At 47.7% G+C, this 13,623-nt stretch overlaps 1 protein-coding gene across 3 annotated transcripts in view; it reads right to left on the minus strand.

Moving 5' to 3' along the window:
* STAT2 (signal transducer and activator of transcription 2) overlaps positions 1–13,623 on the minus strand; it is a 39,179-nt gene that overhangs the window by 14,805 nt on the left and 10,751 nt on the right. For all 3 annotated transcript variants that reach the window (XM_035103707.3, XM_060272041.2, XM_060272039.2), the window contains exons 6-15: positions 12,281–12,359; positions 10,681–10,763; positions 9,490–9,638; positions 6,952–7,110; positions 6,780–6,872; positions 5,507–5,566; positions 5,351–5,371; positions 3,918–4,011; positions 1,846–1,905; positions 1–84 (exon numbers count right to left, since the gene is read on the minus strand). In XM_035103707.3, coding sequence (XP_034959598.1) covers positions 1–84; positions 1,846–1,905; positions 3,918–4,011; positions 5,351–5,371; positions 5,507–5,566; positions 6,780–6,872; positions 6,952–7,110; positions 9,490–9,638; positions 10,681–10,763; positions 12,281–12,359 — 882 coding nt within the window. The remainder of the gene's footprint in view (positions 85–1,845; positions 1,906–3,917; positions 4,012–5,350; positions 5,372–5,506; positions 5,567–6,779; positions 6,873–6,951; positions 7,111–9,489; positions 9,639–10,680; positions 10,764–12,280; positions 12,360–13,623) is intronic.

Consider the following 13,623-nt stretch of genomic DNA (forward strand, 5'->3'; position numbering starts at 1 on the left):
CTGCAGCTGACATGTAAAATCTTGGTAGCAATAGTCCAGGATGAAAGTGATGGTGTGGAGCTCCTCTGTGACAGGCAACAATCCCTATGGGAGGGAGGGAGAATGAGAATGAGCAAAGGCAAGGGGCACACACCTAGTTGAGTTTGCCCATGACTGTTATGTTATATAAAAGGTAAAGGGACCCCTGACCATTAGGTCCAGTCGTGACCGACTCTGGGGTTGCGCGCTCATCTCGCATTATTGGCCGAGGGAGCCGGCGTATAGCTTCCAGGTCATGTGGCCAGCATGACAAAGCCGCTTCTGGCAAACCAGAGCAGCACATGGAAACGCCGTTTACCTTCCCGCTACAGCGGTTCCTATTTTTCTACTTGCACTTTGACGTGCTTTCGAACTGCTAGGTTGGCAGGAGCTGGGACCAAGCAATGGGAGCTCACCCCGTCACAGGGATTCGAACCGCCGACCTTCTGATCAGCAAGCCCTAGGCTCAGTGGTTTAACCCACAGCGCCACCTGGGTCCCTATGTTATATAGACAGAGATTATTTTGGAACCTCAAAGATTTATTGGGTTGTGAACTGCTGTAGACTAGAGTCCATCCATCAAATGCTGAAGGGGTTAGGAACAACCGACTATACACACTCCCAAGTACTTGGATGTGTCTGTGCCAAAAAGGCCATGAAATACAGTACAATAAGTCAGTTTATTGTGTTTGCTGTATTTCCCCCCCCCCCCTATGCATTTGGCTTTCAATTTATTATCAAGTTGTAACGGATTCAAAAGTCCCTTCGAGACATCTTGCTGTGGAAAGTGATGGATGAATATAATAAAAGAAATAATGACAGAGCACACTTAACTTGAAAAAAACAAAACACTTTTCTGTCTGTACTATGTCTGACTAAGAGCCTTGGATTTCCAGCAGTCAATGGAAAACCCAGGTTGAGAGATGGCAATATCGTACCCAAGTCTGCGGAGAACTGAGGCCTTCTCTTTAAAATGCCTGTTATCAGATAGAAACCCCCTGATTACACACTAGCACGATTCTGTGCATCGGCTATTAAAAGGTAAAGGTCATCGCGGACGACTCTGGGGTTGCATGCTCATCTCTCTCTATAGGCCGAGGGAGCCGGCGTTTGTCCGCAGACAGCTTCCGGGTCATGTGGCCAGCATGACTAAGCCGCTTCTGACGAAACCAGAGCAGTGCACGGAAACGCCATTTACCTTCCCACCGGAGCAGTACCTATTTATCTACTTTGCACTTTGACATGCTTTCGAACTGCCAGGTGGGCAGGAGCTGGGACTGAATAACGGGAGCTCACTCCGTCATGGGGATTCGAACCTCTGACCTTCCGATCAGCAAGCCCTAGGCTCTGTGGTTTAACCCACAGTGCCACTCGAGTCCCACGCATCGGCTATTACCCGCAGGGAGATCGTGATAAATCAAGGACAGCAAGCCTTATAGAGGCATTATTTATTATTATTATTATTACTACTACTACTACTATTATTATTATTATTTTCTTTATGAAATCTTGCATTTTAGACACATGACAATCCAGTGTTCAACTGGATTGTTTCAGTAGCAGCTAAAATCCGAGTTGGTTAGCGACACTAGTCTCTCTATTTTTATTCAGGCTTGTTCTTGTAACTATTGTCTCTTGCTTTTATAATTTTTTTTAAGCCATTTTCAAACTGCTGGTCTATGGACGTAATAAACTGATTGGATCGGGTTGGTGTGCCTACAAAGCCTGCTCCTCCTGTAAGCAGCAGCAATAGTACTGCTGGGAGGCCAGGAAGGAGCCACATCACGGCTGCATTGAGCCACCCACCCTTGGGAAAGGCAAACCCACCTCACCGAGCCCTTTGCCGCCCTTGCCTTTGCCCAAAGCGTTTTTCTGCTCCTTCAGCATCTGCAAAGAGAAGAGGAAACACATGTTTACAGGGCTGGAAGCAACCACACACCATCACACCGTGCGGCGCCCCCTGGCAGAAGTCAAAGCTGTTCTCATGCCTCCTTACCTTCCAAGTCCCGGACTGCAGAATCCGGGACCGGCAGCCGTGTGACACCGGAAGTTGCATCGAAGTAACTTACGGTGTCGTTTTGCCCTTCTATGGGCACCAAAAATGGCCGGCGGCGGCTTTGAAAGTCTCTTCTACGCATGTCAGGAAGTGCATCGACGCAACTTCCGGTGTCGCTCCGCCCATCTATAGGCACCAAAAATGGCCGCCGCCGACACCGGAAGTCGCGTCTATGCACTTCCGGACATGCGTAGATGTGACTTTTGAAGCCGGCGGCGGCCATTTTTGGTGCCCATAGAAGGGCAAATCAGAAAGACAAAAATGGCCACCAGCAGGAGAAAATAACAGAGAAAAACGGGAGACGAAGTGATACAGGGGACCACCGGGAAAAGGTAAGTAAAAACGGGGGTTTCCCAGGGAAAACGGGGTACTTGGCAGCTATGCATGCCTCTAAAACAGAGGCCAGCAACCTTTTTCAGCCGTGAGCCGGTCCACTGCCCCTCAGACCTTGTGGGGGGCCGGACTATATTTTGAGGGGGGAATGAACTAATTCCTGTGCCCCACAAATAACACAGAAACACATTTTAAATAAAAGGACACATTCTACTCATGTAAAAACACGCTGATTCCTGGACTGTCCACGGGCTGGATTGAGAAGGCGATTGGGCCTCATCTGACCCCCGGCCTTAGGTTGCCTACCCCTGCTCTAAGAAGATCCATCTTTGTGCAAACATAGACCACAAAGGGCGTCGCAAGCTTGGAGGAAGAAGAACAGAGAGTGACTCACTGAGTAGCCTAATGGATGATCATTATGAAAGGGGGAGAGGAGGGAAGCTACAGCAAATGATTGTCAAGGCCCAAAGGATGGTAGGGAAAAGTCCTTCCTACCACGCATTTGATGCTCAATCATAACCTGCCTATGAGTAAGGCCAGTGGGTGTCATAGCTGCCAAGTCTCCCGTTTTCCCTGGGAAACCCCCGTTTTTCCAGCTGTCCCCAGCCGAAAAAAATGGATTTTTTTGTTTCCCCCCGGTTTATTCTGGTGTGGCGGCCATTTTGGAACTGGGCGGAGCATGCTCAGAAGCGACTTTTGATGCTGCTCTGCCCAGTTCCAAAATGGCCGCCGCGCTACTTCCGGTCCAGTCCCTTATTTTTCAGAGAGGAACTTGGCAGGTATGGTGGGTGTCATTGTTCGTTTTATTTTATTTTTTGGAGGGGGGTGGGGAAAGAAATGAGGCACCAGTACTAATCTCTCCAGTGTGCTCCACACGTGTACTTAAAAAAGACACAGCAAGGCCCATACATTTTATGTTCCTCCTCACTCCCTGCCCCAGAAAGACACTTCACTAGGCTCAAGTCTTCTTCATAAATATTTAGGCCTCCTAGCAGGTCCCAGATGGGGGAATACAGTGCTCTTTCCCAGGCCTCATGAGCTAGAGTAGGGAAAGTCAAATTTATTCTTCTTCTTATTATTATTATTACTACTACTACTACTACCACAACAACTATTTATTAAATTTGCATACCACCATATACCGGCAGATCTCAGGGCAGTTCTCAATATAAAATCACAAAATACATATTAAAAATAAAAACAAGAATGGCCCAATAACCCCGCTCCCTAACACATTTATTGTTCGAGCCACATAGAATGGAGGAAGAAAGTCTCAAAAAGAGCTGGCAAGATGTCTTCATATTTTGTGCCGCACCTTGTTCAGAATTGTGTGGCAACCACAGCAGCAGGACAAAATTAGGTAGGTGGGTGGGGTTTGAGCCACAGTGGCTCACCCCAGAGCTCAAGGCTTGAATTGTCAAGTCTTTCTTCCACCACAGCTGCACACACACACCAATTCCCATCCCAGAGCTGCAGGAGTTCTGCATCTCCCCCATCACCAGGCCCTTACAATGTACTTGAAGTCACAGATGAGCCCCTCCACCTGGGGCCGGTCCATCACCATGGTTTTGGTGGTTGACGACAAGATGTTGAACCTCCGAAACCTACAAATGAGAGGGATAGATTTTAAAAAGCGCTCTCTTGCTCTCTCTCACACACACACGTAATTTGTGGAAGCTTGCCATTCCCAGCTGGCCAGAGTCTAACAAGTTTATAGTCAGGTGGAGTTTGAGCTATTCTGCTCAAACAGCAGAGTAGGAAGCCCATCTCATGCATGTCCTGTAAAAATCACAGCTCCCTAATCTCCTGGGCACCAGTTACAGCCCTCCAACTCCAGCTGCCATGTTTCCTTCTGCTTCTGTTCATGTGCACCAGTTCTGGAGTTCAGCTTTCATAAGCAATGCCTTAGATCCAGTCTTTTCTACTTCCCAGAAGACACCTCGGTGCTGCCAATTCCCCTACCGTGTAAGCAAGCAAATTTCACACCGCCATCTCCAAACTGGTGTGTGTGTGTGTTTTGTAGAGATATTCTGCAACATGTTATCGACGCAACAAGAATACGTTTGTGGTCAATTTGCATTGGATTGTCCAATCGCCATTCCAGTTTCATTAGTTGTCCCATGATGCCTCTACATGATTGCCGTTCGGAGGGGCACCCACACTTCAGTGCAACAAAAGCAGGATAAATAAACAACAACCTGGAACTTTTTTGGGGGGGGGTACGAAGAGTTATGGGATTTCAGCAGGATGTTATGGGAGATGCACTGATTGGAATCAAAGTGTAAGGGGAAGGGAATACAGAGATCCCCCTCCCATCATCAAGAGCAGCTCCTCCAATAGCAGCAATGCCAGTGGGGAGAGGGAGGGGTCCAATGAGGAAGGAGGAATAGGGATGCAGGGCTCCGGCAACACAGAAGAGCTCCTGCTACACATAAGGGAGGAAGAAAGAGAGGGGGGAAAGGGAGAGAAGGAAAACATGGAACGCAGGCCCCTTTCCCCTCCGGTTCCAGAATTACGCAGGAGAAGGCGGGGAATAAGGTTTGGCGTCCCGAGACTCTTATGCTGGAAGAAGACGAGGGGCGCGCCATTCCCGTATTCTGGCTCAGACTAAGCAGACATGTTTCTGCACCCCCATTTCACTGTAAATAGACTGCACTAAATAAAACTGTCTAAGGGCAAGAATGTGGAGCGTCGTTACTCTAGAGTAGTCGAAACAACAGCCTCTGACACAAAGCAAAACTTTTAGAGGACTGAAAGCAGGGTTTGCATATGCCCGCTGCACAACTAAGAAAGATGGCAAGAGGGGGCCCAAGTTGCTGGGTAAGCAAAGGCCTGCCCCTTCCTCTGCCATGTAGGTACCAAATCAGAACTTGTACCCCACCACCAGCCTCCCAATGGGCAAGGCTCACTATTTTCCGTTGCCTTTCCACAGCTGTTGCTTACCTTTCCAAATTAGCAGCGTTCCTGCAAGAGATTAAGAAAAAGAAAAGAGTTTTTAGTGGAAGGTGACCCAGCCCCTATGCCCTCCCCATAGCCCTGCCCTTGCGAGTATAAAACAAAAACAAAAAAACCCATGGCACTTCACCAAGAGGAACCCACCGGTCGATCTCAATCTTCACCTCCATCGGGTGGTTTCGATCCAAGAGCTTCACCAGGAGCCTGAATTAAGTGGCAACAACAGTTTGTTACAACCCACGAGATCGAAAGTGGCAGGCAGCGGAGTTCTATCCGTGAGGGCAAGTGTGAGCCTGGCTCTGTTTCCTCCTTAAATCTCCATTTTTCCAGCAGGATGGAAGCAAATGTAGAATTAGTGGGATTTGGCGCCACCTGCTGTTGGCGACCTTACCCCCCCCTTTCCCCCACTACCAGCCCTCACTGACAGCAGGCCTCTGTCCTTCCTGGACCAAATCTCGCCTGATCCCTCATTTTAAAATTCAATGGCTTTTATTGCAATGTTCTTTGCTGAATACGTCTCTTGGGTGCATCTCGTACCTACGGGACCGCCTCTCCTGGTATGCCCCACGGAGGACCTTAAGGTCCACAAACAACAATATTCTGGAGATCCTGAGCCATAAGATGGCTAGATTGGCCTCTACTAGAGCCAGGGCCTTTTCAGTACTGGCCCCAACTTGGTGGAACGCTCTTTCCCAGGAGACCAGGGCCCTGCGGGATTTGTCATCTTTCCGCAGGGCCTGCAAGACAGAGCTGTTCCGCCTGGCCTTTGGGTTGGACTCAGCTTGACCCCTGTGTTTTCCTCCCTCATGGCTTGGATTTATGGACTACTTGAAATGAGGCTGCACTTTAAATTTTAATGCTGTATTTTAATCTGTATTTTAATTAATTGTTTTTTGTTTTATTGTAATTCTGTTGGTGTGAGCCGCCCTGAGCCCGGTTTTTGACTGGGGAGGGCGGGGTATAAATAAAATTTTATTATTATTATTATTATTATTATTATTATTATTATTATTATTATCTAAGCGGAAGCCTCTGATCCAATCACCTCTTCCATCAGGGATGGTGGAAACTGTGGCCATCCAGATGTTGCTGGCCTCCCAAGTCCAATTCATCTCTGCGCTGGGCAAGGGCAGGCTTTTCAAATTTCAGGAACGCCCCGTGCAAGGCCAAAATTCGGCGCCCCATTCCTCCCTCCCGTTCTGCTCAATTCACTAGGTCGTAGTTGCGACGCACCACAGCGCCCCCTAAGCTCAGTGCGGTGGAAATGGCTGCATTGCCTTAGAACTGCTTCTGCCCCCTGGCCATGCTAACTGGAAGAGCCCCAAGCTGTTCCCAACCCCTGCCTAGTGGTTTTAAATTCATTCCAAAATGGCCGCCACCTGGAGGCCACTGCCGGATTAAGGACCTCTCTCCTCACCTGGCACGGACAGAGAACTTGTTGCTGGTTCTCAGCACCAGAGGCCGCCGGTTGGGCAATGGCATGGAAGGTTGAATCTCCACCACAAATGCACTGGGGAGAAAGCAGAAAGATTTTCAGTATCCACAATCTCTCCCTACTCACTCCTTCTCTCCCCTTATTCGACGGGCACCTTTTCAAAAGACAGGAAATTTGCTCTTTCAGCCGCTTCTCCTGCTGGGGCAACTGGACACGCAAGGGATCTCCTTCGTAGGACACCTTTTGGCGCAGCTCCTCCAGGGTGCGAAGCAGAAGCAACAAATAGAAGAGGTTCTCAGCACTCTCGGTGAACCTACGGTGAAGCAAAACAGATAGCAGGAGCACAGGCTGGAGGTGCAGGCGGACTTAGTGCAGAGAGGAAAGAGTTCTTTGGGACCCACATACAAATAGCACACCCGGCCCAGAAAATCCTCTTCCTTTAGAATATGGCTTCCCAAACTTGGGTCTCCAGCTGTTTTTGGACTACAACTCCCATCATCCCTACCTAGCAGGACAAGTGGTCAGGGATGGTGGGAATTGTAGTCCAGAAGCCATTGGGAGGCCCAAGTTTGGGAAACCCTGCTTTGGAGTTTCTGAAAGAGAAACAAGGCTGGTAATAATTTTATAGAGCCCACTAGACCAGACATCCCAAGGCAGGTTCCCTAAAGCATTGTTTCCCAACCAGTGTGCCTCCAGATGTTTTGGGACTACAACTCCCATCATCCCTAGCTAGCAAGACCAGTGGTCAGGAATGATGGGAGTTGTAGTCCCAAAACATCTGGAGGCACACTGGTTGGGAAACACTGCCCTAAAGATGTTGCTGGACTACAACTCCCATCATCCCCCTCACCATTGGGTTGGGAGTCCATAAAAAATATGGGAAGGTCCCAGGTTTGGAGAAGGTTGACTTGGGCCTCAGTTTCCATCTTGGCTTTGCAAGAAGACAGGATGCTGCCTTGGCCAGAGAGGCAAGGACTGCTCCACTCTCCTTGCCTTAGAGGAACGCTTCACCCTGCCAAACATTTTAAGAGCACGAGAGGGTAAAAAAATACCCACTTGCAAATAAAGCCCTTTCAGGTTGTATCCAATGTCAGTCAGAGAAGACCTGTTGAAATGAATGGATGGGGTTAACTCAAGTAAAGTCGTATCTTGGATCTTAAACGCCTTGCAAGTCAAATGTTTTGGTTCCCGAATGCCGCAAACCCGGAAGTGTGTGTTCCGGTTTGCCAACGTTCTTTGGAAGCCAAACATCCGACGGGGCTTCCGCGGCTTCCGATTGGCTACAGGAGTCGGATACAATCCCGTGTAGGGCCAAACAAAACACTGCAGGGATCGTGAATCCTTCACCCCTGATCAGTCCAGCTACATCTGCGTTTTACTCTTTAAAACAAAAAAAAACTGACAATTGCTAATTGCAGGAACGGTGTCTGGCCCAGATCCCAAAACAGTGACTCACAGAAAGACATAACAGAAACACTTCTATGAAGGGAGGTCATTAAATGAGTTGTGCTGTAGCTCCGCTCTGCCTCATGCTTTTTATTGCCAGTTGCTAGAAACCACAGGAGGTTTCCGATGCACAAAGATAGAAGGACCCGTTATTCCCGACAGTGGAGTTGGCGAAACTGACATGCTTAATCAGAGAAAGGTCATCGTTAACATTTGTTAAAAGATCGGAAACCCCTCAGATGTTTTGCGTGAAAAAGAACAAGAAGGAATGATATCCGGATTGGAGGTAATGTTTGTTTCTAGAAAGTGGCTTTGCTATGTCTTATATTGCTTGAAGTGAATATTGTTTTTATATAGTGGACAGATGACGTTCTTGGAAGTTCTTTTCTTTGTGAATCTCTCTCTCTCTCTCTCTCTCTCTCTCTCTCTCTCTCTCTCTCTCTCTCTCTCTCTCTCTCTCTCTACCTCTTTTCTACTTACTTACTTACTTACTTAGGTAAAGGTAAAGGGACCCCTGATCATTAGGTCCAGTTGTGACCGACTCTGGGGTTGCACGCTCATCTCGCATTATTGGCCAAGGGAGCCGGTATAGCTTCCAGGTCATGTGGCCAGCATGACTAAGCCGCTTCTGGCGAACCAGAGCAACACACGGAAACGGCGTTTACCTTCCCGCTGTAGCGGTTCCTATTTATCTACTTGCATTTTGACGTGCTTTCGAACTGCTAGGTTGGCAGGAACTTACTTACTTACTTACTTATATATTTATTTTTTCCTTCTCTATTTCTTTCTCCCCACTTTTTGTGTTTTCATTGTATCTAGATAAAAAGTCTTGGTTTGATTTTTTAAAAGGGGGGGGGAGGTATTAAGTTTTGTATTTTCCTCTATAAAAATTATTTTTAAAAAGGAAAGAAACCACAGGAGGGGGGAAGGTGATTTTGTGCCGGGCTTCTGCTAGACTAGATGGGCCACTGGCCACTAGTTTTATGACATGTCTCTTCGTTGAGAATGCTTGAACGGAGACCGCCATAGGAATATAAAACATCCCAAGGATCTAGTGTACTGCAATGTCACTCAACTATCAAGCAAGCAGGTCTGATGTCCTTCCTATACCGCAATAACGTTTTGGTTAAGTAGAAGGCATAAAAGCAGCCAGCCTGGTTAGGATTCCAAACATGCACAAGCTCATAAGCGGTCAGTTCATAAGGGACAACTAGACTGTCACTTAGACCTTCCCACTGAGACTTACCACTTCTCCAGTTCTGTCAAGCTGGTGTCACAATTGTCCCCGATACACGCCCGCCGCTGGCAATCTTGCCACACCGCTAGCTCTGCCAGCAGAAAGTCCCTCAGGGTATCGGAGCGGCCTAGCAGCTCCCTGATCCGATCTAGCAGTTCCTGGTAGAAAGACTGCGAATAAGTAAGAGTGTCCCCCACACACAGAGGCCTAAGTTGGGTGGCAGAGGGGGCAAGGCATCGCTGGAGTGGGTCCTAAGGTCCCTGGTACAGTGAAGACATTGAGAAAGATACATACATTGCGAGGGTACAGTGGTACCTTGGTTCTCCAACTTAAACCGTTCCGGGAGTCCATTCGACTCCCGAAACCGTTAGAAAACCAAGCTGAGGTTTCCGATTGGCTGCAGGAGCTTCCTCCACTCAAGCAGAAGCCACACCAGATGTTTGTCTTTGTCTATGAAAAACGTTCATAAGCCGGAACACATACTTCCGGGTTTGTGGTGTTTGGGAGCCGATTTGTTCGACAACTAAGCATTTCTGGAACCAAGGTATCACTGCCTTTTGGGAAATGATAAATGACAAGATAAAAAAAGATGTTTTAAGTGAGCATGGGGAAAAACAACAACGCTGAAGTATTTCTGTTAGGGATTATAGGGGCAGAAATACCCCCCCCCCAAAAAAATTGTTATTTATGTACAGGTATGTAACAACTACAGCTAGGATTCTTTATGCGCAGAAATGGAAGGCAGAAGAAGTTCTCACCAAAGAAGAATGGGTAAGTAAGACTATGCAGAACAGGCAAAATTAAGAGGATCTCATGATGAGCGTTTCATGGAAAAATGGATGCCTTTCTCAAGACAGTTTAAAGAAATACTATAGTACGATGAGCTCGCAAGCAGGATTTGAGGTATGTGTCACAGAAGTAATTAGATTATAATATTTTGATTACGATTTGATAGCTTTGACAGGGTGCAGCAGAAGGGGAGAAACAACAACTGCATGGAAAATGGGATGGGAAGTAAACAAAAATTAGAGAAAAGACAAAATGGTGATTTGATTGCATGGGTTAAAAATGTTAAAACTTAATCAAATATAATTGGAAAAGAGAGAGAGAAAGACAAGTACAGTTTTGGGTAAAGGGGTCCAGGCTTACTCCTACCAACCCCAAGACCACACGGCTGTACTGGATAGTGCTCAGACTCACTTTGCGGCAGCGGTTCACATTATTCAGCATGTCCTTCAACTCCCGTTCTCTTCGGGTTTTAACCTCAGGAGTGTACGTACTTACTGCAAGAGAAAAAGTGCATTTAATACCGTGGGTGAGGTCGGCAGTGGCTACTTCCAAGCCAAGAAGCTGCCAACTATTGCCTCGGGGAAGTTCGGTTCCTGGCATCTTGCCAGCCAGCAAGGGTAGGCAGGAAACACAAGCCACATTACGGATGTGCTTCCTTTGTGGGTTATTTGGCTTTCAGTTGCTGTATTGGTGTGACAGTAGCTCTCTCTTTCCTTGCTTTATTGAAGTCCCGTCAACAAATAAGTCATCAAAGTGCCTCAATTTAATTTTTTTGTTTATTTGTTGCCACAATAGAGTTTGCAAAGGGGAGATTTGAAAGATGGAGGCATCTACAGAATCTAAGCTGGTACATTAGAGACACCACAATGGTTTGGCGCGCACGCGCACACGCACACACACCTGCCAGCTGTTTTTAGGCACATGGCATGGAAATCAGAAGACAGGTGTGACGGATTGGGCTGGCTTGAGTAGAACTCCAGGGTGTTAAGTGTTAAACCCAGCCTCTTAGTTGATTGACGGCATTCCATTCCATGAGGGGCGGGACAGCCAGAGGTTTAAAGAGGATGGGTAGCCGTTAATTTAGGGAGAGAGGGTTTTGGGAGCGGGAGCGTGTGGGAGGTTGTGGAGTAGGTTACTAGAGTAGGTGTAGATGAGGAATTGGTTAGGTTTGTAATTATATGATTAACAAGAACAGTGCTATTGAAACCACATGCTTGTACACATGAAACTTGAATGCAACCGTTAAGATTTTAAGACATTAAATGTTAAGTTAAAGTGCCATTTAAACTACCGTCGGTGTGATCTTTCCAGCAGAGGTATCTATTGCTCATCTGGTGGGGATACTCATTAAAAGGGCAAAACCCCTATCTAAAGCAGAAGGGATAGTTTGTTGTCCCTGGAGTGCACCGAGAGGGGGAGGAAGAGGGAGACTGGTTCAAGGGTGACAACAAAGTTTCCTCGGGAGGGAGGAAAGCTTCACAGTGGGGAAAGCTCAAGTGAGGAGAACCCCTTACTGGTGTGTACACTAAGAATAGTCTCATATTCACCCCAGAGCTTTTCCACGTGCAAGCTGGAAAAGTACTCTCATTTTATTTGTAAAACCCACAAGGGGATTACAATAAGGCTATAGGGAAGAGTGGAGAGGTTTGGTGTTACCTCAGAAATCCCTATTAGTGCTTTTTATAATTTGAGAGGTTTGAAAACAAAAGGTGTAAGGTGGGGACCACTTTCGTCGCAACAGGAATGCAAAGATTGTGGAGTTTGCAAGAGAAATCAGGGCAAGTTGTCTGTTTTTAAAAGAGAACATCCCCATCAATTAAGAGAAGAGAATAGTCCTCCTTTAATCTTATCCATGCCTCTGAATACCAGCTGAAGGAAATCACAGGTAGACGGAGGAGTGTGTCCTGCTTGCAGACTTCCCAAAGGTATCTGATTGGCCACTGGGAGAAAAGGATGCTGGACTAGGTGAAACACTGGGCTGACCCAGCAGGATTCTTCTTGTATTCCTCACCCAACATTTGGTGCGTCTTGTAACGGAAGTCAAAGGCATCCTGCAGATCCTCAAGTTGGCCTACGGAACATTTCAGACCCTACGGAGCAGAACCAGGCGGCATTCTCAGTCAAAGTAAGCAACTCCAAATGGGCGGAACCAGGGGTGCCCCGCCTGCATGGCAACACACCTACCCAGCCTGAAGGGTTAAGGGCTGAAGGGGAGCCCACCCACTCCCACACCGAGAGCCTGTCTGTTTTCTAAACGGCCTCGGCCCAGTACACCTGAAGGAGCATCTCCACACCCATCGTTCAGCCCGGACACTGAGGTCCAGCTTCGAGGGCCTTCTGGCGGTTCCCTCACTGCAAGAAGTGAGGCTACAGGGAACCAGGCAGAGGGCCTTCTTGGTGGGGGCGCCCACCCTGTGGAACGCCCCCCCCCAGATGTCAAGGAGATAAACAACTATCTGACTTTTAGGAGACCGATGCCGCCATCTTGGTCCGCCGCCACCTCCTCCTAACAACCCTACCTGGCCCGTGGGAGGAGCGGCGGGGCCGCGGCCTTCCCTCCCTCTCTGCGCTCGGCCGCAGGACACGACAGGAGAGCGCTTTGTTTAATTGCGTTCCCAGCGCACCCCGTGGCCGAGCGCAGAAAGGGAGGGAAGGCTGAGGCCCCGGCGCACCTCTAGCGCCCGTTTTCTTAATGGGCTGAATGAGACTAGTTCCAAATAAAGTTGTAGGGATGGGTCCACCATTATTTACTTTTGAGGATCCCCCTCCCAATTTCCCTTAAGCAGGGGCATGGCCTAGACCAGGATGTATTTAGCATAGGGGCTAAACCATTTCAACACTCAGCTGAGTTGTATAGAGCTTACAGAGCATTTCTCTCTGTAAGCTCCATTCAAGCTTCACATTTACCAAGCCGCATGTTGGCTCTGCCCCAAGTTGGCGAGGCTCTTTTGACATCAACAGGAAATAAGAGCCTTTCGTGTCATCGGACCAGGCCTGCAGAAAGCTTTTTCCAACAGAGATTTAGCAAGTGCCTTCCATTTCAACCTTTAAATGCCTGCTGAAAAGCTTTCGATTCTGGCAGCTTTATGCAGCCGATTAAGAACCCATCTTTCCATGATAGTTAGTTGATGAGCTGCAGTTTTAATTTTTGTATGTGTGCTTTTATTATATACAAATACTACTGTAAACTGTTCTGATATTCTTAATGATATGGCGGTATGAAAATCTTTTTTATAAATGGTGCTGAGAGCACATCTTTGCACACAGAATCACAGAACCGTAGAATTGGAAAGAGACTCTAAAGATCATCTGGTCCAACCTCCTGCAATGCAAGAACGAATATGCAGCTGTCGC

Source organism: Zootoca vivipara, chromosome 2 (genome assembly GCF_965207765.1).
Source record: "Zootoca vivipara chromosome 2, rZooViv2.hap1.1, whole genome shotgun sequence".
NCBI lineage: Eukaryota > Metazoa > Chordata > Lepidosauria > Squamata > Lacertidae > Zootoca > Zootoca vivipara.